Raw genomic sequence first — 22,500 nt, 5'->3', positions numbered from 1 at the left:
ATATATATATATATACACATACATACATACATACATATGTCGAGTTTTCGATCGAGTTCCGAACCGCGACGTTCGTCTTTACACTCGAATTGTTCGCGAATACTATGGACTAATGTAACTTAGATGAACGCGGCAACAACACAACATCACGATTTTCACTTTTCGATGTTATCGTGAAAAATTGACTATTTTGTTTTGATAGAAACGAAACCGTATTGAACTGATATATAAGTCACGTAACGATCTACACTTAGATCGAGATTTAAAGATGTCGAGTGTCACGATCGCGAAATCTTTAAATATGCGCTAACAGGTAAGCGACGACGACGACGACAACGACAACGACGAAGAAGACGAAGAAGAAGAAGAAGAAGTAAATATGTATATAAAATATTGTACGTATGTAGTTACGTATGTATGTATCGAGATGGGTGCGAGAGCACGGTGCATACAAGTTGGCGGCGATGCACGTTGCTGAATTGAATCCTTCGTCATGCCTCGGCTATCTCCGTTCGACTTCGTACCAAGTCGTAGACAGGTACGGACGTTCGATCGTACGGACCCTGTACCTTATTAAAATTTCTATTATTCCAATATTATTTGTTATTTATATTTTTAAATGTTTCGCAAGTCATTCGATGATAATTCTATTTAAAATCGTTTTCAATCTTAAATCTTGATATTTATCTATATAAAATATTTATTACAGATTACTTTAAGACAATTCTTACTTATGATTCATTGAGATATAATATTAATAGATCTTTCGTGTTTCACTGTTGAATTAACGCAAGACTAACGGAGGACGAAACAATTTCGTTGTCACTTTCGAAACCATTCTACTAATGTATATGTTTACGTTATATGTATACAATGACGATAGGAAAGAATGAAAACGATTAGTTTTTAAAAGTTAGACTGATTAGTCATAGGGTTTATTATTTTCCCCATCGTAAAGGTCGCAAGTTAGATAAATAGACGACAATGATTATGTATTTGTTAAGAATCAATTGTAAATTCAGGTCAAATGATATTTTCATTTATATATCGTTCGTTCCTTTCTATTTTTTTCTTTTTTTATTTATTTATTTATTTCTTTTAATTTCAATTAAATAATTACACGTAGAACGAGACAAGTACAAAGACGAGAGATGATGCGTATTAAAGCCTTGAATTATTTTTAATCTCGTATTAAAATACGATAAATAATGAAATAAAACGACAGCAAAGATACAATTGGAATATAAATGAGTCAGTAGTAAAATAATTAACGAGAAATGACCTTCGAGATCGTTCCCACCTAGATATGATATTGGTAATAGAATAATATGAGTAATGAGCCAATCATTAGAGATCCGATATAATGCTACTCGATAATCCTTTCGACTGTTACTAAAGATAACTAAGGTACCGTTGCAGACGACGTTTACTCCTTACAAATGGCGCGAACGTAATGGCGGGAGGACAATGAAACAGCTGTTTTTTAGTTCGGTGAGACATCTAGCGGAGCGCGGGCGTAATTTCGCACGCGACGACGACTAAAGGACGAAGAGCAGTAGCAGCAGTAGAGACGAAGAGACGTGCGTGTGTACAGGTCGTAGACCGGCCGTGTCTGTCTGTCTCTGTCTCTCTCTCTCTCTCTCTCTATACCTTTTTGTCTTTGTCAGTCTCTCTCTCTCTCTCTCTCTCTCTCTCTTCTTTCTCTTTCTCTCTCTTCTTACTACTATAGTGCAGTGAGCAGTCGCGAGAGTCGAGCCAGGAAAGATGGCTGCTGGCTGTTGTGGAACGAAGAAGCAAAAGCTGAATAACTCGACCAGCATTCCGTGCAATGGCTCGGCCGTATTGCAAAACGGCACCCAGATACGCTATTCCACGATAGTCCAACCGGAAATGGGTTTCTTTTGCTTCGACGTACTTTACTGCCAACTACATCAACTTGACCCTCCAAAAACGCCCAACTTCAGCAACGATGCATTGTGAGTAACTTGGCCCTCTTTGTTCCCCACCGATACCATCTCCACGCGCCTTTCTCAATTCTGTTTTATCTTACTTCTTTCTCTCTCTTTCTCTCTCTCTCTCTCTCTCTCTCTCTCTTTCTCTCTTTTTCTCTCTCGTTCTCGCTCGCTCGTTCTTCTTCTCATTTATCTTTTTTCCTCTCTTTCTCTTTCTTTCTTTTTCTTTAAGCCCTCGCATTATAACCTTTTATTTCTTTTTCTATCCATTTTTTGTCGTCTCTCTCTCTCTCTCTCTCTCTCTCTGTGCTGTCTCACTCGTTCGCGCTCGCGCGCGCTCTTTCTCTTTCTCTTTCTATTCGACTTCTCTCTTTCTTTTATCCTCTCAATCTCTTTGTTAACGCGAGATCTTTATTTTTAAAGTCCGTCAACAATGTCACTCAATGAGTCCTTCAGAACACAAGCCCTTGAAAACGTCCTTCGATCGAACTAACCTCGATTAGATTTTATTCGTTACCTTTTAAAATCATATCAAACGGGCATCGTTTTATTTTCTTTCTTGCAATTCGATACCATGAAATTGCATGTTCCAATTGACGTGCAAGGGATGATGATGATTTTTATTTCTTCTTCTTTTTTTTTTCTCCCCCCTATTTTCTTCCTTTCTTTTTTGTTTTGACTCGGTCGTCGATTCTTCGCATAAACGCGGTAGCACTATTAACCGCTTCTTTGATCACTTACCTTGACTTATTTTTCTCGTTATATTTTAATTGATTTACAATGGGGAAAAAAAAAGTTATAGTTTTAATATTAAAAACGTGTCAAGCGACGAATCTCTCTTTTCTTTTTTTCTTCTTTTTTTTTTTTTTCTTTTTTTTCTTAATATGGACGTTTACATATGTATTAATTAAAATTTCCATTCTTATGGCTTATTGTATAATTTTTTTTTTCAACACACACATGCATATATATATATATATATATATATATATATATGTATATATCCTTTTATTTAAGTTAGATTAATTTGTTTGGCATCGGCATTAAAAAAAAAAATTCTATCGTATGTGTATTTTAATTTATAGATAAACTATTTTTCAGCCCATTATTCGTAACTTGGTCTATTGGAAAAGACATGAGATTAAGAGGCTGCATCGGTACATTTAATGCTATGCATTTACATGCCGGATTAAGAGAATACGCTACTACTAGGTATGACAGAATATAAATAAGATTGAAATTATTATCATATTTAAAGTTAGAATATATTTTTGTTTCTCCTTTCTAAAAGCGCATTTAAAGATTCTCGATTCAATCCGATAACAAGAGAGGAATTGCCACGCTTGCATGTAAGCGTATCTATCCTTAGAAACTTTGAAGACGGGGTGGACTATTTAGATTGGGAAGTTGGAGTTCATGGAATTCGTATAGAGTTCCATAATGAAAAGGGTAATAAGCGGACGGCTACTTACTTGCCTGATGTAGCACCGGAACAAGGTCAGTATTCACTTTTGTTTTCTTTTTTTAAATAATAAATTAATTTATAGCCAGGGAATTGTTATGTTATTGTATTGTTGATCATACATTCATCATGGTTTTTTTTTTTTTTATTCCTCTGGTAGTTTCAAAATAGTAAACATATTTTTGTCAATTCATATTGCATACAGTTTTATGAATGAAAAAACATAATTGAAAATTTACATATGCAAGGGCATATAATAAACCGTCACAGAGTTGCTTTTGTTTAGTGGTTGGTAAAGTTGAAAATAGAATTTCGAAATTTTGCTTTATGTATGTATATATATATTCGTTCATTTTTCTTCGCATCAAAGCAACGTCGTAATAAGTAAATTACTGCTACTTCCAGGAAATCCAAAATTCTCTACGAGTTTTATTAATTAGAAACAATTTAATTAATTTGTATGCTGATATTTACAGCAGTTTCGAAATTCGCGAGTATTCTGCAAAGTTAGAACTTGACATGTTTAGGATGGGACCAGATACAGACAATAGACTCCCTGCTGCATAAAGGTGGTTATAAAGGATTGGTAACTCCAGACATTAGACGTAGTGTGAAGTTAACTCGTTACCAGAGTGAGAAGGTCACCGTAAGCTATCAAGATTATATGACACATTGGCACTGCCGAAGGTGCTAGCAGCTGGCCTGGGGTCCTCCACAAGGGCCCCTACCTTCTCAAACTTCTGTCGCAGTTCGTTATAACAATACAGAAACAACATCCCATTTTCAATACAATAACAGCAATCAATACAATCCGTTTGTGGCCAGCCAGCAGCATACATTAGTGATGGTACAACCTAATCATCCATCGTTCATACATCCACTTCCTATGCCTCCTGTTTCTCCCGTTGTGGTACCTGTTCAAGATTATCCATCTTTTTGGTGGGATCGTGCAGGACCTTCCTTTCCTCCTCCACATTCACATCCTCGTACGCACCGATATACAACACAAGAAAATATGGATCGTGGGGTGCGCAAGCGAAAATGACATTGGAGGCGGCTGTTACTTGCAATTTTTCACTGTTTGAAGTGGTGCCTATTGTATTTTGTATGTTTTAGCATACACAGTCTCCCCTTTATGATACCATACAGTCCTCCCTGAGGATGATAGAACCTACGAGTATGATGGCAATATTTTTACTTAAAATATAATTCCTATATTAACTATAAATAAGTTCATTACTTATTTAATATTGAACTGAACTAAAATATCAATTGAATAATGAAATTAATCATTAAAAATGATGTCTTTGAAATGTATTTAACAAGTATGAGAAGTTAGAGCTATTTCTTTTTCTCTTTCTCTAAAGTAATATCAAGCGAGATGATATGCCAGAGCTAATGAAATAGTATTTAATTATTAAACGAATCTTAGCACTTAATATACGTTTATGCTCTTTACACATGATTAACTCTGCCATCATACTAACGGATCTACATTGATATTTTTATCTGCAATGTATGGGTGATATAAGTAATTACATAGCACAGCAAAGATATACATCTCTTTAAAACTGTACAAATTTGATCAAAGATATATGTCTTTGTATTATTACATATATTGCAAGAAATATAGAATATTAATATTATATATATATATATATATACATATATATATATATATATATATAAACAAAAGGTGTGTGAAAAGATGCTTTTTGTATCCTTTGAATTTCTGTTTTGTTAATTGGAGTATATAATTAGATTACAATATGTTTCATAATGCTGTTAAATATTTTTATGAGCAATTGTAATTGTTATGGAAAAAAAAAAATTACTCTATCTTTGTCGGTATAAATTACTAATACTAATGTTGTTTTCCTTTTTTTTCTTTTTCATTTTTTTTTCTTTTTTTTTTTTTAATATTTTAAAAATTCATAAAAATAAGTAAAAAATTTAATTTCCACTGTTCAATTTGTTTCTAACAGTGTGACAGTAATTTTTACGTTAAGTATGACAATGTTAAAACGGCTAAATAGAATTTCTTTGTACTAATGGTATAAATAAATATGTCTGTTATATTAATTAGATTGTATTAGATCGTTCATTGACGTTGTATCATTTTGTTGGACATAAAATATAAATCCCTCAAAATGTATTTAGCTAATGTAAATATAATCTGTAAATTGTCTAACATAGTTTATACCATTGCTACATCGAAGTTTATTTTAAAAAATCGTAGTTGTAATATAGTCCAGCGTTTTATTGCAGCAAAGAAGTTTTGCTATTGATGAAAAGTATCGATAAATATGGGGTACATAAATACTGTACTTTCTAACGTACAGCTTAGGCTTATAAGAATACATCTCAATTAGTCTCTTAAAATATATCACTTTAAGAGGTTCAAAGATAACTTTATTAAGATTATTGTTATCTTGCTCAATATTATACAAGTTCAGCTTACAACTTAACAGAGAGAAATTTTAAAAACAATACCTCTAGAGAACATGGAGGTATTCTAAATGTGTAATATAAAATATTTGCAGAATGGGACCTCTACTGTAAATAAGCAATGGACTGCACTATGACTATAGAGAAAAAGAAAATGTTAATTTCTAGTTGTAATATAGATTTAAGGTACTAACAAAAAAAAAAATGACGATCTCATTGTGATTTTGATTATTCTGCGAATTGTGATCGTAAATTCATGAATTCTTGTACATTATATAGTTGCATTATATGGCTACCTATAATACAAAAGAAAACAAAAATAGAAAGAAAGAGAAACAAATAGTACTTCAATGCATATATATATATATATATATATATATATATATATATATATATATATATATATATATATATATATATATATATATATACATTATATCTATTTTGAAAGAAAAGTTTCAACTGTATTATGATTTAGATGGTTTTATATGCCAAATGCAGCTATTAATGTACTACGAACTAGTAATGCATTTTAGACTATTATCGTATAAAAGTGCGTCTGGCAGAAATTTGCAAGAAATAATTGGCGTCCTATTCTTCCACGTGTTAATGTCCTCTCTTTACTTAGATTCCTCCAGTTACTCCGTGGCTGGTTTCATTCACTGCCAATTTATTCATTGTTGTGTCATTTACATAAGCAAAGCTTGCTAAGACTAAAGAAATCGTGTTGTTACACTTTTGTTAATCAATGTTTTAACTTAACATTTGATGTTATTACTTACATTATTACATTACATTATTATTACCAAGGTAGCTTGCTAGTTTTTGAGATCTCCATACCACTCAAAAGCCTCGACAAGATGTCCAACCAACTGCCAGTATCATACTTAATCGTAGATTTATCGGCAAATCAAATTAAAAAAATATATATATATATAAACTGAATTAGGCTGTGGAATCCTAATTAAGTCAATGATAGTAACGCTACCTGTACGTACGGTGTACATATCGTATCATTGATAGTATCTTTTAGTTCATAAATGTCAATGGAGAATAGCAAAGAAGATAAATATCTGATGCATTTCCAATGGTAATTATTTTTTTTTTCTTTTTTTTTTTTGTTTTCTCTTTTTTTTTCTCTTTTTTCTTGTTTTTCTTCTACATAGAGCGTAGTTCTTGAAATTTATGAAGGTTTTTAAATATGTTAAAGTCCCAAATCCTAATAGATAAAAATATTTACATAATTCTTTATGCGAATTATGTTTATCATACAGATTAAACTACTTTTTTAATAGTTGCTTTTCATCTTATTAATGATATTTATACATGCATAACAAAATGATGCTGCTTATAAATCAGAAAGATTTCATGCACCTTATTCTATTTCATTAAATATTTTCTGAATCTCATTATGACAATACTTGTTCAAACATAATTCGATTACCTTTAAAACGGTATGTCTTATGCACTTGCATTAGCTTCGACGACTATTATATTGGTAAAAATAATTAATGGTGATATTCCTATTAAATTTCAACACTGTTTGTTATGCATAAATGATGCCAGAATTTTTCCGTATAAACCTACGTGTGTTGCATGGATAAGATTTAGGATTTTAACAATTACATTCAAAATTTTTTAAGTAAAAATGGCATATAGTTACTGTACAAGACAGCGAATCTTAATAATTTGAAAGACATAATATTACAAAATGTACTGTGCCTAAGCCTGTTGTTAAAATTGGTTTATATACCGCCTACAAAATAAAGACAACAGCAATGCATAGTGCACACTAGCACAGTAAGTCCATTAGAACGAGCAACTTTGGCAGACAACTAAAAATAATTAAATATATTAATATCAACTTATAATGCAAAGGGGATGAAGGAATAAATACATTTTATATTGTCACACACTTCGTTTGTTTTATAGTTTTAATAGTATATCCCATACGACATGCATGTACGACATGACGTTCATAGATATAAACGCGGGCAAACTGCAAATATTTCAGTATAATTTGACGATTACACGATTTAATATAATTTATTCAATAATTTATAAGACTAACAATAATGAATTTTTAGAAATCTTATTCAAAATTGTCATTTTCATTTTCTACAGATAATGTTTTCTGTATATAAGATATACACTTAAATTGTTTATATACAATGATAGACGCAGCTACAGCATTTATAGCAGCTATGGTTAGTAATGATGGGGCAATAGGTTTAAATAAGTTCATACAAAAGTATATTATTTCTTTCCAGTTTGTATAATATGGCATTCTAAATCTTCCATCACGCTTAGCGATCTATAACAAAATTATTAGAAAAATTATATGAAAGTATTCGCATAAATAACTAATTGTAAATTATAGAAATTAAAATTTACCAAAAAGTTTACTATCGGTGATAAAACCAAAGGATATATAATGGCACCACAATTCTGAATGACTATTGATCTCATTTCAACGCATAATGGACAGGTTGGAAATGGCAAAAAAGTTTTTTCTGTAACCATCTAAATATATTTTATATAAGTAATCAATCAAATTAATAGTAAACGGCCAAACAAAGATTTCTAAGATCCAAAATGTTATACCTGTAGCTGAGCAACAATTACAAGTGACCCTGGACATATTGACATAGTGACAGCAGAAGCAGCAGTACCAAAATTACGCAATTTCAATGATTTTCTAATCCTCATGTTAATATATACACCTGATAATGCTGCGACACCTCCAAGAAAACCTAGTCCATATGAAAATGGCCAACTTTGATAAAAACAAATTTCAAATTAATTAGTTATATTAAAAGTAAATTGAAATATAATTGTTGTAATATCTATGCATATATGTATATATGTGTATATATATATACACATATATATAAATACATACATATAAGAAAGAATAATTAAAATACGATTATTAGCATTTGAAAAGATCTATTCTAGAATAGAGTCAGATATAATAAATCTTACATATAATAAAAACAATGTAATACTATGTCAACATTTATAGAAAAATCTATAGCGTAATTAATTGAGGTTAGTTACACGTCTCTTTGTGGTTTCCAATTTTGAATTTGTTTCCATTGATATTTAATAGCCTCGTTTCTACTTAAAACAATAGCATTTTCTGGTATGCTACCCTCTGACATTCTTAAAGCCATTATTGCACGTTATTTATTATATACAAATCAGTTTAGTAATATATATTCAAAGGAAATTCTTGCCGGTAAAGTCGCACGTACAAGTAAGTTTCTTCTAACGTGTTACATTATCTGAACGAATATAGATGGACGAACGATCGGTCGTACACAAAATATGCACTCAGATCATCATTTTCGAAATCATTTTTAATATCCTTATAGAAATTGAAAATAAAAAATTGATGCGTCGTAAATATTCCGTTGGGTTAAGAATAATTATCATCGATTGATGGGATAAGTAATTTTGATCAATACAACTGCGTGATAACATTCGATAAAATCCTATGTATAAGGAAAAAAAAAAAAAAAGAAAAAAAAGGAAGCAGAAAAAGATTCTTTTTTCTCATATTTCTTGAACGTTCTCTCTTGAAGAATAAACATATAATTTCTAACTAGTCTCATGGGTGCATGTATAGTGAGAGAAAGAGAGAGATAGAGAAAAAAGTAGAAAGAGAGAGAGAGAGAGAGAGAGAAAGAAGGAATGAAAGATCGATATTTTCAATCGCAAAATATTGTCAAATCGATGCACCCTCAATACGCATTTGATTCTTTTCTCTTTAAAAACGGAAGAGACGTTTGATCGATGCTGACGCCTATGGACGAGACGGTTAAGTTTCAGCTCGTGCTAACGAGCGCAACGAGAACCGTTTTACAAGTGGGGGAGTATGTGAGAAAGAGAGAGAGAGAGAGAGAGAGAGAGAGAGAGAGAGAAGGGGTGGCGATATAGTCATCGATAACGAGCGAGTCATCGTCGAGAAAGAGAGAGAGAGAGGAGGGGGGTAAACGACGACGACGAGTTTATTGAAAAGAGAAAGCAAGTTGAAGAGAGAGAGAGAGAGAGAGAGAGAGAGAGGGAGAGAGGTAGATAGAAGGGGTGCGTGAAGGCAGTAGGTCGTTGGGGGTCGTAGGGGGTTGATCTCGGCCTTCGGGGTAGCGCGTCACGAGGGCTACCATGACGTCATCAAGCTAGACTGGCATCGACCAATCCGGCAGTGCGGCTTGCGCGCTCGCGTTTCTTCGCGTTGCCAGTAGTGAGTGGATTTTGCACGGTTTTCCGGCTCCGCGACGACGGCCAGAGTGCGACGCCATATTGTGCGAGACGAATGCGAGAGAGAGAGAGAGAGAGAGAGAGAGAGAGAGAGAAAGATAGAGTAATAGAGAAAGAGAGACAGAGAGAGAAAGAGTGAGAGAGAGAGAGAGATAGGGATAGAGAAAGATAGAGTAATAGAGTGAGACGAACAGATGTAAAGAGAGAGAGAGAGAGATAGAGAGAGAGAGAGAGATAGAAAGCGCGCACGCGAGAAAGAGAGACGAACGTATCTAAACCGGCGATAGAGAGAGAGAGAGAGAGAGAGAGAGAGAGAGAGAGAGAGAAAGAGAGAAAGAGAAGAAAAGTGACAGATATAGTGTTTATTTCGTGCGTTCCGCAGGGATGTTACTGCGGCCCGAACGTGTTTCTAGTGTGTCGTAAAAGGGACGGAAGAACTTGAAAGAGAAAGAAGAGAGAGAAAGAGAGAAATAGACACGCGCTGTTGTGGACGTCGTTGTCGTCGTCGTCGTCGTCGTCGTCGTCGTCGTCGTCGTCATCGTTGATGGTCATTCCGCAGACGTTGTCGTTCACGTCGCCGCCGTCGACGGTCGCAGTCGTCGTTGCCGTCGTCGTCGTCGTCGTCGTCGTTGCCGCCGCCGTCGTAGTGGTCGTCGTCGCCGTCGCCGCCGTCGTCATCGTCGTCGTCGTCGTCGTCGGTACTGGTTCTCGACTGACGCATGACAGTAGTGGCAGACGGATCGTGCGCGGAAAGTCGAACAGGACGCACCGCCACCTTCTTTCTTTTCTCCTTTTTACTCGTCTTACTTTCTCTTTCCGGCGTTTACGTATATATCATATCTTCTCTCTTCCCTTCTACTGTTTCGATACACGCACGTAACGCAAAAGGGCTTAATACGTGAGAGTGAAAAAGAGAGAGAGAGAGAGAGAGAGAGAGAGAGAGAAAAGAACGTGCCGGTGGTAGTAGGGGTAGTAGTGGTGGTGGTGGTGGTAGTTGTTGGTGGTGGTGCACCTCCTCGTGTGTATTCGTGGTATTGGTATCGGTATTAGTATTGGTGGTAGTAGTAGTAGTGGTGGTGGTGGTGGAGGTGGTGGTGGTGGTGGTGGTGGGTTGTGTTATTATTATTATTGTTATTTGTTATTATTTCTTGTTTGTTATTTGTTGTTGTTATTGTTGATTGTCGTTGTTATCGTCGTCGTCGTCGTCGTCGTCGTCGATCGTCGTTGTCGATCGTCGTCGTCGTTGTTGTTGATGTTGACTGTGGATGGTGGATGGTAGTGTACCGTATTTCATCACCGTTAATATGTTTCATTAGGTGCACTAACCTCATTCGTGATGAAAAAAGGTGTCTAGAGCTTGTGAAATCATCGGTATAAAGTAATAATAATAATTATTAATAATAATAGTAATAATAATAATAATAATAATAATAATAATAATAATAATAATAATAATAATAATAATAATAGTGTGGTATGCGTTGTATTCTACGTCGAACCTCGTCATCCTAGAAGTATATCTCTGTGTGAAATAACGAGGGAGGAAGGAAGAGACGAAGAAAGCAATTTTCCGAGGAGGATAAAAAACGAGAGACAGAGAAAGAAGAGAGACAGAGTGCGAGAGGAAGAGTGAGAACGAGCAAGGGAGTGGAAACAAGAGAGAGGTCGACGGAGGATAAAGGATGCCAGTCCGTAAGCAAGGTGGTAAGCTTCTATGAGCTTTTTTTAGAGTAGACGCAAGCAAGCGAAGATCTCTTTCTGGCCCTGTGTATATATGTATATATATATATATATATATATATATATATATATATATATACGCATACATACACACATAAATACATATGCACGTACGTATGTATGTACGTATAAACACGGTGTAAAAAAATACGCGTCCATGTTTTTTTTTGCCTTCTTCTCTTCTTTTTTCTTTTTCTTTTTTGCTCCTTTTTTCCCTCCTACGTAGTACCTTCACCTTCTTCCTCCACCCCCCTCCCTTCTAATCCCTTACCTTCAACCATTATTCTTCTTTTCGTCATGCCTTTGCATTCTACGTGATACACGTTTCACGTAATAGTAATTGGTTGTGGTCAGAGAGTACCGGTTAAGGGCCACCAGGTCACTCGGTCAGCTGTCATCATGGTTGTGTCGTTCACACAACTACACTCGTTAAACTACTTCTATCGACCGTAGATTTTAACCTTTGCTTTCTATCGATTCACTCCTTCTTTACCTTCTACAATCTCTCTCCCGAAATTCGAAATTCAAATATCCGCGGTATTACAATTTTATGAACATGATACAGTGCGCTTGTGAGTATGCATGTGTGTATGTGTGTATATATATACGTATATATGGTTGTACATAATGTTCAACGTTTTACTTTTATTTCGATATTTTTTTCTTTCTTTCGTTATTATTCGTAAATTTTTTTTTTTCTTTTTATTCCACTTTTTGCTTTTTGTAAAACTCCGACCTGCTACGATATATATATATATATATATATATATAGGTGGAACGAAAGTACAAATCGATGGAAGACTATTACGGTTAGCAAGTTAGATTATCGTACGGCAGAGTTAGATAAGTATCTTAAATCTACATACATAGATCTAACAACGTCAAACATTTAACATTAGTTACGGACTAACGTTGTTTAAAAAGTACGAATTTATTGAATTGCCTTTAATCGATTTAACAACCAGGAATAGATCTAATTCGAATGATATTACTTCTAAGATTAGCTTTAGTACATACATATAAATTGAAATATAAAGGTAGTATATGGTACGATAATGTAGGTAGATAATCAAACGGAATTATCGTGTAAAGTTAACTACAAAAACGTTTTAACCTTGTAACTTTCTAACGATTATAAAGATTATAATTCAGACATACGTACTTTTCGAATTAATCGATAGTTTCAATCGGACGCTCGTTTTTCATCCGCATATTTTTATTTACGTCGTTATCCGCATTCCGCATTTTGGATGCTCTTTCAAAACAGTTTTTGTGATTCGTGGAAAAAAAAAAATAGCCAATAATCACGTTCGTTCTATAAACATACATACATACAACATACAACATATATATATATATATATATATATATATATATATATATATATATATATATATATATTAGCCGTTGTTTAATTGTTTCAGTTTTTCAATTGGATTTCAAATTGGATGGATCACGATCGATATTTTTCTTTTCGTTTTCACGGATCATCCAAAGAGAAATACGATTATATAATTCGACGGATTAATAAGAATCGTGAATATTAATACGTACAAATTTTAAATTCGAATAATTTTCATTATGTTTCCAATCATCGAGAAGGTAATTGACTGTCTCGTAGTCTCCTTTTTGTTATAATTGTTCAGTCGTCTATCGAATGGGATCGATTGTTTGAATAATCTGTTTCGTAACGATCAATCGTTTGTTCATCTCCATTGTTCTTTGACATATATAATTGTCCCTTGTTTGACAATTGAACGATTCACTCATAGGTAAATGTATGTAAATATGTCGTGTGTCTCATTACAAACTTGTAAACGTAAGATAGCATGTTCAAAGGTTTTAGCAGACGGCGACATTGAATAGAAGCATGACAGCATACTTATATATATATATATATATATATATATATATTTTAAAATACATATAGTGTGTATGTGCTTGCATGTATCTTAAAATATAAGTTTAAAGTCGTATTGGTACATGGGAAACGTCTCTTTAATCGTTATATAAATGTGTTAATTTCGTACTGTGAATAAAATGTGAGATCAGGCTTTTGAATAATAGAGGGAGTGGGTGGATGGATGAGGTGGGAGGTGTTAAGGACAAGGGTGAATAAGCGAATAGTAACATTCGAGTCTTTCTCGCATGTCGTTTATCTTTTGCATTTTCTTGATTTTTTTTTTCTTTTGTTTTTCTTTCTCTTTTTTCTTCTCCCTCTCTCTCTCTCTCTCTCTCTCTCTCTCTCTCTCTCTCTCTCTCTCTCTCTCTCTCTCTCTCTCTCCCTTTCTTTTTCTCTCGCTTTCTCTCTCGATCGTGAAACGCGAATAAGAGATGTAAGAAAGGAACAAAAAAGAAATGGTAAAGATAGGACGCTTGTTTGCATTTATTTTGTGATCTTCGTTGATACGACATGTAGGCCAGCATAATAAAGCGTGTTGCAATAATCGGGAGAACGTAGGTATTTATGTATATATGTATGTATGTATGTAGGTATGTATATATGTATGTATATATATATATGTATATATATATGTATGTATACTAGCGTTCGTTTTCGCATTTCTTTGGATCTTTGCCAAGGAAACGCGCTAATAATTTCGGCACTGGCTTGCTCGTTCCTTTTTCCACGGTTATTATGCGTCGGCTTACTCACGGCCAGGGGCTCCTTTAGTTTTCTTCGTTTTTAAAACAGAGACCTTCGTGTTTTACAAACTAAAAAGGAGACAAAAAAGAAAAAATAAAATTAAAAATAAAGAAAAAAAATTCCAAGGAACATTGTTTCGTTGCTTTTTTAGTTTTATACTTAACGAATCGTAACAACGGGTTTAATATAAGTATTTACAAACACACGCATACATATATATATATATATATATATATATATATTTTTTTTTTTTTTTAAATTACATGAGTATATATATATATGTATAATTATAATATATGTATATATGGTATTACAATAATTAATATATGTATATATACATATATATCATATATTAAATCAGGGAGGAAATTTTCAAACGTCAATATATATATATATACTTGACTACATTTATATTATAACAATTTCTTTCGATACATGTCATTTTTAATTTTTGATAAGTCTGTTATGATTGCTCGTACATAAGCGTTCCAGTTTTCTTCATCGTTGTTATATTACAAAATTCACAATAATCGTCAATGATCGCTCGTTTTCTTTACTTGTTGTTATTAAAAAAAGCAGCTTGTCTCGTCTCGTTCCATAACGTATTGTATCGTATCGTATCGTATCGTATCGTATCGTATCGTATCTCAAACGTCGATCGTTCTTTGTTGTTCGATCGAATCAAACGTTCCACTATAAAGAGACCACCTACACCCCCTCATGCGTTCGTCGACAAACTAACGCGAGGGTGCTTTCATTTGTAGCGCGAAAATTCAAATACTTCGAATCATTAAGCTTAATGTGTATCATTTCTATTTAATTATTATTATTCTTTTTATCTTCCTTTTTTATTTTCTTTTTGCTTCACAATGCAGACCACAAATAACGAATAACTTTTTGTAATTTTTCTTTTGCCATGTATATAAATCGTATAGACAAATTATACATTTTTTCTATCTCTCTTTCGATTTTTTTTTCTTTTCTATTTTTTTTTTCCTTTCTTTTTTTCCTTTATTTTTTATCCCCCATATTTTTCTCGTAACGATACGAACTATGAATAACGAATAAATCCGCAATTTTTTGTTTGTTTATAAAATATATATATATATATATATATATATATATATATATATATATATATAGGAAAACTTTTAATTTTCCAATCCACCCTTTCTCTCTTTCCCTCTCTCTCTCTCTCTCTCTCTCTTTCCCTTTCTTTTTCTTTCATATTTTGGAACGCAGAATCGCGTCTTCGGTTTCATCAACGCTTCAGAAATTCCGACCGCAAATGGGAACTCATCTTTGAATCTTTGATAATCGTCGTATGAGAAAATGTAAAGCGAGAAGACAGGACAAGAGAGAGAGAGAGAGAGAGAGAGAGAGAGGGAGAGAGGGAGAGAGGGATAGATAGTGACAAAGAGAAAGAGAGAGAGAGAGAAAGAGAGAGAAAGAATGAGAGAAAATGAGTGGGGTTTGAGGGAATGGAAGCCATACACCACCGACGGCGGCGATAGTTTCCAATTTCGCGGTGCAGGCGCTTCGTAGGCAAAGCTGAGAAGAAGAGAGTCAAGGATGGTTTATGGCTCGACGATTTGCTTACTTTGCCTCCACTACTTTATTTATGCGCTCATATAAACACACACATACACATCTATACATAGATAAGTATATACACGTGTCTGATCGTTTATATATTATATATTATATATTATATAAATACAATATAAATACAAATATAAAAATTATATAACTATAAAAATATTGTTTTTATAATTATAAAAATAATATAAAAACAATAACATATATATAGTATATATTTTGTGTGTGTGTGTGTGTGTGTGTGTGTGTTATGTAATCTCGTATAATATTTTATTTATATAAGTTTACTTGATTATGAAAAACGTGTTACATACGCTATCTTTATTGTTTTTTACAAAGTTTTTCGACACCCCCTTATTGTTAGGTTTCCGAACAAACCACTCCTATTTCTCTCTAATCCCTTTCCCTTTCCCTTTCCCTTCTTCCTCGGATAAAATCGATTCAAACGATACGAGATACAACGTAAAAATAGAACGGCGAGAGTGGCAACCAATGTAAATACATTCCGTTTTCATTTGAAAACAAAAGGTGCACGTGGGTATCGGTAAACTTCGTTGAAACGTATTCGCTGTTATATCAATACAAAAATGAGACCGAACTTTAGTGTTATCCTATTGGGACAGGACGTAATGGTGATTCGGGGTTAGGAGAGGTTGGTACATTGGGATACGAAAAAGAAAGGGATAAAAAAAAGAAAGAACGTGAGAAAATAAAAGAATAGTATGTTCGTTTTACGATTTATACGATATTACGATACTTACTAATATCGGCCTTACTTGTATACTCATTATTATTATCATTTGTACGTTTATTTATTGTGCGATTATTTTGAACAAAAAAAAAAGAAAAAAATAAAAAAAAAAAAAAAAAGAAAAGAAAAAGAAAAAAGAAGAAAAACAAAATTGTTTTCCTTCATTAATCTCATTTACATTTAATGGCAACTTCGTTAAAGCACGATAATGTACACTTAAAATTATTTCAAATGCAACGCACGTGATATCCCGTAGATGAGAGCGACAATAAAAGCTTTTATTTTTATGTGATCGAATGCTCTTGAACATCTATAATATCTATGTCTCTGTATGTCTGTATATATGTATGTATGTACGTATGTATGTGCATCGCCACAGTACATTGATTTCTTTCGTAGATATTATTTATTTTATACATTACAAAAGTAATCAATATTGTCTGGAAATAATCAAATTATCTATTTTTCATTCTTTTTCTTTTTCATTCTTTTTTCATTATTTTTCTTTTTTAAACCATTGATATAATTAAAGTAATCATTTTGATAATTAATTTCACACGATTGTAGTTTCTGCGTTACACACGTATTTACGTAGAAGTATTTTATTTTCTATACACAAATAATGAATACTTCTCTATTTTTATATTTATTTATTTTCAAAGTATTAATATAATTAAAATATTATGAAGGGTCATTGAGAGTACAGATAGAGCATCGAACATTTATAGTTCATGCATTACATGATTAAATTTGAATACATATAGTTTTTCAATGGATCATAATAATAAACTCATTTTTATTTTGTAGTTAAATAATTATAAATTATTAATATTATTTAATAGAAATATTATAAAAGTATCATTGAGAGTACAGATCGAGCATCGTATAGTTTCTCTATTATAAAATCAACTGAGAACGTTGTATATCTTCTTAGCGTTCTCATGTTATATAGTAATATTATATCTATACATATACATATATACATTCTATATATATATATATATATATATATATATATATATATATATATATATATACATGTACGTACGTATGTATGTAGAAATGTATAGTTACACCCTCGTCAATCGTGTGCAATGTATAGATATGTATATTTACATAAAGATATATACATGTATACATATACATGTATACATACGTATGTACGTCGCGTAAAGTAAGTATACGTGATAAGAGGAAAAGCAACGTGGCTGATAATAAGAGCAATGAATGGGAAATGGGGCGAGAGCTTATATGCTCTTCTTCCGGAGAGTTCCGTCGTCGTTCTACAGAAGCTAGCTAGCTATTTAACCGTATCATGACTATAGCTATCGGTTACCACCTTTTAGCCCAGTATATATTATCTCTCTCTCTCTCTCTCTCTCTCTCTCTCTCTCTCTCTCTCTCTCTCTTCGGTGATAATTGTTAGATACACGTGTTTTAGTTGTCACTCAGTACATTATGTTATATCAGATATATCTATAGTTTATAGATATATATTTATAGATATATATATATATTTATTTATATAATAATAATAAATTATATTAAATAATATTATATTAAATATTATTATATAATATATATATATATATATATTTTATGTACGTATGTGTGTATGCATAGTTTGCTACAATTTATTTTATTACCATCTTTATTTCTCTCTTTATCACTTTCCTTTTTCTCCATTTTATTTCATCTTACTTTATTTAATTAATTCAATCAAGTTTGATAAATTTAGATTCGTAAAATGAAACTTCTCAAATAATTAATATCGCACATTGACCTTCGGATATCAAGTAATTGGCTTAGTTTTAAGGTACTATGTCCGAAATATCATTTGAGCATAGCACTATATCACCGAAATATCATTTTGGCACAAAGTTCTTCAAGTTGAGTTATGTATATATGTGCTAAGTACGATCGGTACATTTCAAGTGGCAGAGAAGAAAATTTAAATGGATGACCGTGGTAATCGTTGCCAGAAACCGATATAATATCGGTCCTTTCATAATGCATTTTAATCTTACTACGAGATTATCTTCGTTAATAAATTGAAGAAGGGGAAGGAGTGTTTTGGTTTCGTTAAAAATATCAAAAAAAATTTGTGTTTGAATTAATTTTTTTTTCTCTTTCTTCTTCATATTTTCTCTTTATTATTATTATTATTATTATTATTATTATTATTATTATTATTATTATTCTATTAGCTCAATCGATATCAATGATATTTTTTATTTGTAGATGTATGTAATCGAGAAAGAAAGTTTTTTAATTATCGTAGATAAATAGATAGATATATAGAGATAAATATATTTAAATAGAAATAAATATAATAATATTAACGAAATTAAATAAAATCGTTAATTTGGATTTAACAATGTATAATGGGTTCTACTTTGCCAATTAGTATCGATACGGATAGATACTTACGTGTTTAGCCCATTACATATACTATTGTCTATTCCCAATAGGTGTCTCGCGTATAGTTAATTAGATGGAGAAGGGGTGAGAGTAGACAGGAGGGACGACCACGAGCTACGAGCTTACGTGTGAAACGTGTCTATATACATGGCTTTCGATAAATACGTTTACACGCCGGTCTGTATTCATCCTACTATGTATATACAGATCCGTCGTATGTCATTCATGTATACTTGTGTTACATGTACTATCTATCTATGTTGAGAGATCAACTAAACGGATTTTAAAGTAGAACGTATTGTAGGATTAAACATATGTGTACGTTTAAATTAGTGAAATCTATTAACGTGTGTTGCAAGTACATCAAAATTCAAATGTATTGGATAAATACATGTATATGTGCATATAGATGGATGGATGTATGCATGTACGTGTATGTATATACGTGTAAATTCACTAATACAAAAATTAACGCGTTTGTTGGCTGATGAACGAACAGAAATAAAATATATCTATAGATATACGGTATGTGTATGTGTTTGTCTGTCTTTTCTGTCCGTTCGTCCATCCATGTATATATATATGTATGTATGTGTTGGTATATATATATATATATATATATATATGTGTGTGTGTGTGTGTGTGTGTGTGTGTATGTGTACGTGCGTATTCAGAGGAAAGGGTAAACTGTCGACGTTTGTGTGCGAACGATCACGCACGATGATCGTGCGTGGTCCTAATGTAGGACGCAGCCAACAATGGCTAAATTTAGGGTAAGATCGAGCAGTCGATGCGCGAATCGTGCCCACGCATGCCACAGGTGCAATCGTCGAAAGTGATTTTTCATGTTTTTCTTTTTTTTTTTTTTTTTTTTTTTTTGCAAGCTTTAAAACGTTCTTCCCGATCTTATCTATTATTCTTACGTATACGCGCGTATATATGTATACGTGTGTATATATATATACAGAAAGACGAAACAATACGATACGAAATCACATATAATATACTTAGCTATAACAATACACCGTGATACAGGCTTCAACTAGGGATCCCTAAATACACATGATAAATATACTTGAACAAACGTAACGTTACATTAATCATCTTCGTTGCACACATTCATAATATAACATAACGTAACATAACATAACGCATAGATATAATTTTCCCTCGTGTCACGCGGCGATACGTCAAGCTTGTGTGTAGATTGTTAGTGATAAATAAATACGTACGATATTGGCGTCTATCCAACGTGTGCGTACACTATTGTGGTTTCCAAGTTTGGATATATATATATATATATATATATATATGTGCGTGTATGATTGTGTATTTATATATATATATATATATGTATATGTATATGTATATGCATATGGTCAGATGTATGGTCAATTTTTTCTTTGGGTAAAACCGAGAAACGAGATATTATTGATATTAGAGAAAAGTGAAAAAGGAGAAAATGCGTTTTAATAGAAAATGACGACCATTATGGTTTAAGGAAGAAATATTTGTTTTTTCTTTTTTTTTTTTTTTATTTTATTTCCTATTTTCTACTTTTCTTTTTCCTTCTTCTTTCTTCCTTTATTTTTTATTTTCACATTTATTCATTCATTTATTTATTTACTTTTGTTTATTTGTTCTGTGTCTTTTATTTTTTATTATTATTATTTTTTTTTTCTTTTCTCTCTCTATCTCTCATTTTTTTTCTTTTTTTTTTTTTTTTTTCGAAGCCGTTCGATCTGGGTATATCAAGTTTAGAAATGGGATTTTCGGAACGCTACGGCACCGTCTGGCTACGTCAAAAATGTCTGACTGGCATTACGAAGCAGACGAAAACTATGACGACGATCTGTACGGGAACGCACGTGACGGCCGCCAATCTCTTAGAGAATCTTACGTGTTGAAATTTTTTTTCTCCGACGTGACACACACACACACACACATACACACATACACACACATAGATGTTTATCCCTCTTAATCGTCGTTGAGACGATGATCATTGGTTTGAACGGTCGATGATCCATATTTAGTAGGATCTCGATCTCATCGGACTCAATTTTCTTCTTCATATAAACGTCGTCACGAATAATTATCTCGATGATTATACTTGAGTGATTTTTTTAACGTATATATATATATATATTTTTTTTTCTTTCTTTCTTTGTTGAATTTTTTTTATTTTTAGAAAAATAGTGAGAAAGAAGGAATAAAAAAAAAAAAACAAAAAGAAAAGAAACGGGAAAAGAAAAGAGAAAAAAAAAGAAAAGAAAAGAAAAAAGAATTCGTTCGAACAGTATATATTTTTACTCATTGATCATGTGGCTGCCGGTGATCTCAATCCTTTGGGCGATCGTTTATCTGCTACGTCGTAAACCTAACGAAATACTCATAGAGGCATCGCCGTTCTTAAATGGCAAGGCGTCATCTCATCTTTTCAATACTCGTAAGTTTCTCTCTTTCTTTCTTTTTCTTTTGATCATATATATATATATATATAATTATTTTTATTTAATTATACGTATATGTAAATAGAAATAAATAATACGAACGAATTCGCGAACGATCAATAGCGTATAGAATACGACGATAACGATGTATGTGTATGCGTGATCAGAGATGTATGGTTAAATGAAATAAAAATAAAAATAAAAATAAAAATATAAAGTATAAAGAAAAAGATGAACCACGCGTAACTCAACGAATTCAACGAAACGATTGTAGTCTAGCACGATAATTAAATGCTCGTTCGTTCGCGAGAGAATTATTTATCGTTTATGAAGATTTATGGGTAGTCGCGGTGTGCTGCACGGTGGTGTCGGCGAACCGTATAGGTATATAAGCGCTCGACCGCATAACAGAAACGCCATGTCGATTCCAGATTTGAATTCTATCTGGTATAACTAGCTTTCTCGCTCTCTATCTCTCTCTATCTCTCTCTCTCTCTCTCTCTCTCTCTCTCTCTCTCTCTCTCTCATTCTTTCTCTATCTCTCTCTGTCTCTCTCTCTCTCTGAATTGATTCGTTCTCGTAATGTTGACCTCGCCTGAATTCGAGATTTAGGAGAGGGAAGATTATAGAAGGCTTTGCGATGATTGCATCCTATCGTACATAGTATTCGTTTATTCGTATCGTTAATTAATCAATTAATTACTAATTATGTCTCGTTAAATATGTCAAAGAGAAAACGCTTTTATTATATTCGATTGGTGCAA

General features: G+C 32.7%; 4 protein-coding genes across 6 annotated transcripts in view; 2 read left to right on the top strand and 2 right to left on the bottom strand.

The window, feature by feature from the left end:
• Window positions 1-402, bottom strand: part of LOC124422067 — a 154,428-nt gene extending 154,026 nt beyond the window's left edge. Inside the window, exon 1 of the mRNA XM_046957995.1 lies at window positions 1-402. This exon is cut by the window's left edge and continues 345 nt beyond it. The gene's annotated coding sequence lies outside the window, so the exon portion shown is untranslated.
• Window positions 403-1,244: 842 nt separating this feature from the next.
• On the top strand, window positions 1,245-7,773 carry LOC124421609 (AMMECR1-like protein). Its single transcript, XM_046956983.1, has 4 exons — window positions 1,245-1,976; window positions 3,054-3,164; window positions 3,244-3,449; window positions 3,942-7,773. Exons 1-4 carry the CDS (start codon window positions 1,765-1,767, stop codon window positions 4,106-4,108), a joined length of 696 nt encoding a protein of 231 aa, XP_046812939.1. The 5' UTR covers window positions 1,245-1,764; the 3' UTR covers window positions 4,109-7,773.
• Window positions 7,774-7,782: 9 nt separating this feature from the next.
• LOC124421611 lies at window positions 7,783-11,162 on the bottom strand. Its single transcript, XM_046956985.1, has 4 exons — window positions 8,923-11,162; window positions 8,467-8,638; window positions 8,257-8,385; window positions 7,783-8,176 (listed from the first exon to the last, which is right to left on the bottom strand). Exons 1-4 carry the CDS (start codon window positions 9,036-9,038, stop codon window positions 7,955-7,957), a joined length of 639 nt encoding a protein of 212 aa, XP_046812941.1. The 5' UTR covers window positions 9,039-11,162; the 3' UTR covers window positions 7,783-7,954.
• Window positions 11,163-11,256: 94 nt separating this feature from the next.
• The window catches only part of LOC124421612, a 271,374-nt gene continuing 260,130 nt past the window's right edge, over window positions 11,257-22,500 (top strand). The window contains exons 1-2 of one of the 3 annotated variants that reach the window (XR_006941705.1): window positions 11,257-11,503; window positions 11,596-11,826. Coding sequence is in view for 2 of the 3 variants with exons in the window: in XM_046956988.1 (XP_046812944.1) it covers window positions 21,606-21,732 (127 nt within the window). In the remaining variant the exon portion in view is untranslated. Of the gene's footprint in view, window positions 11,504-11,595; window positions 11,827-21,038; window positions 21,733-22,500 lie in introns of those variants that run through there. The other 2 variants (XM_046956988.1, XM_046956987.1) reach the window with 2 other exon arrangements.

This window comes from Vespa crabro, chromosome 2 (assembly GCF_910589235.1).
Source record: "Vespa crabro chromosome 2, iyVesCrab1.2, whole genome shotgun sequence".
Taxonomy (NCBI): Eukaryota; Metazoa; Arthropoda; class Insecta; order Hymenoptera; family Vespidae; genus Vespa; species Vespa crabro.
This window is presented reverse-complemented; position numbering and strand designations above follow the sequence as displayed.

Bases quoted from the DNA above. Each gene is read 5' to 3' on its own strand.
- LOC124421611 (XM_046956985.1), bottom strand. From the start codon at position 9,038: ATGGCTTTAAGAATGTCAGAGGGTAGCATACCAGAAAATGCTATTGTT. The intron at 8,639-8,922 runs GTAACTAACCTC...TTTTTATCAAAG, and splicing joins TGGAAACCACAAAGAGACGT to TTGGCCATTTTCATATGGAC. The intron at 8,177-8,256 runs GTAAATTTTAAT...ATTTTGTTATAG, and splicing joins CACCGATAGTAAACTTTTTG to ATCGCTAAGCGTGATGGAAG.
- LOC124421609 (XM_046956983.1), top strand. From the start codon at position 1,765: ATGGCTGCTGGCTGTTGTGGAACGAAGAAGCAAAAGCTGAATAACTCG. The intron at 3,165-3,243 runs GTATGACAGAAT...CCTTTCTAAAAG, and splicing joins AGAGAATACGCTACTACTAG to CGCATTTAAAGATTCTCGAT. The intron at 3,450-3,941 runs GTCAGTATTCAC...TGACATGTTTAG, and splicing joins TGATGTAGCACCGGAACAAG to GATGGGACCAGATACAGACA.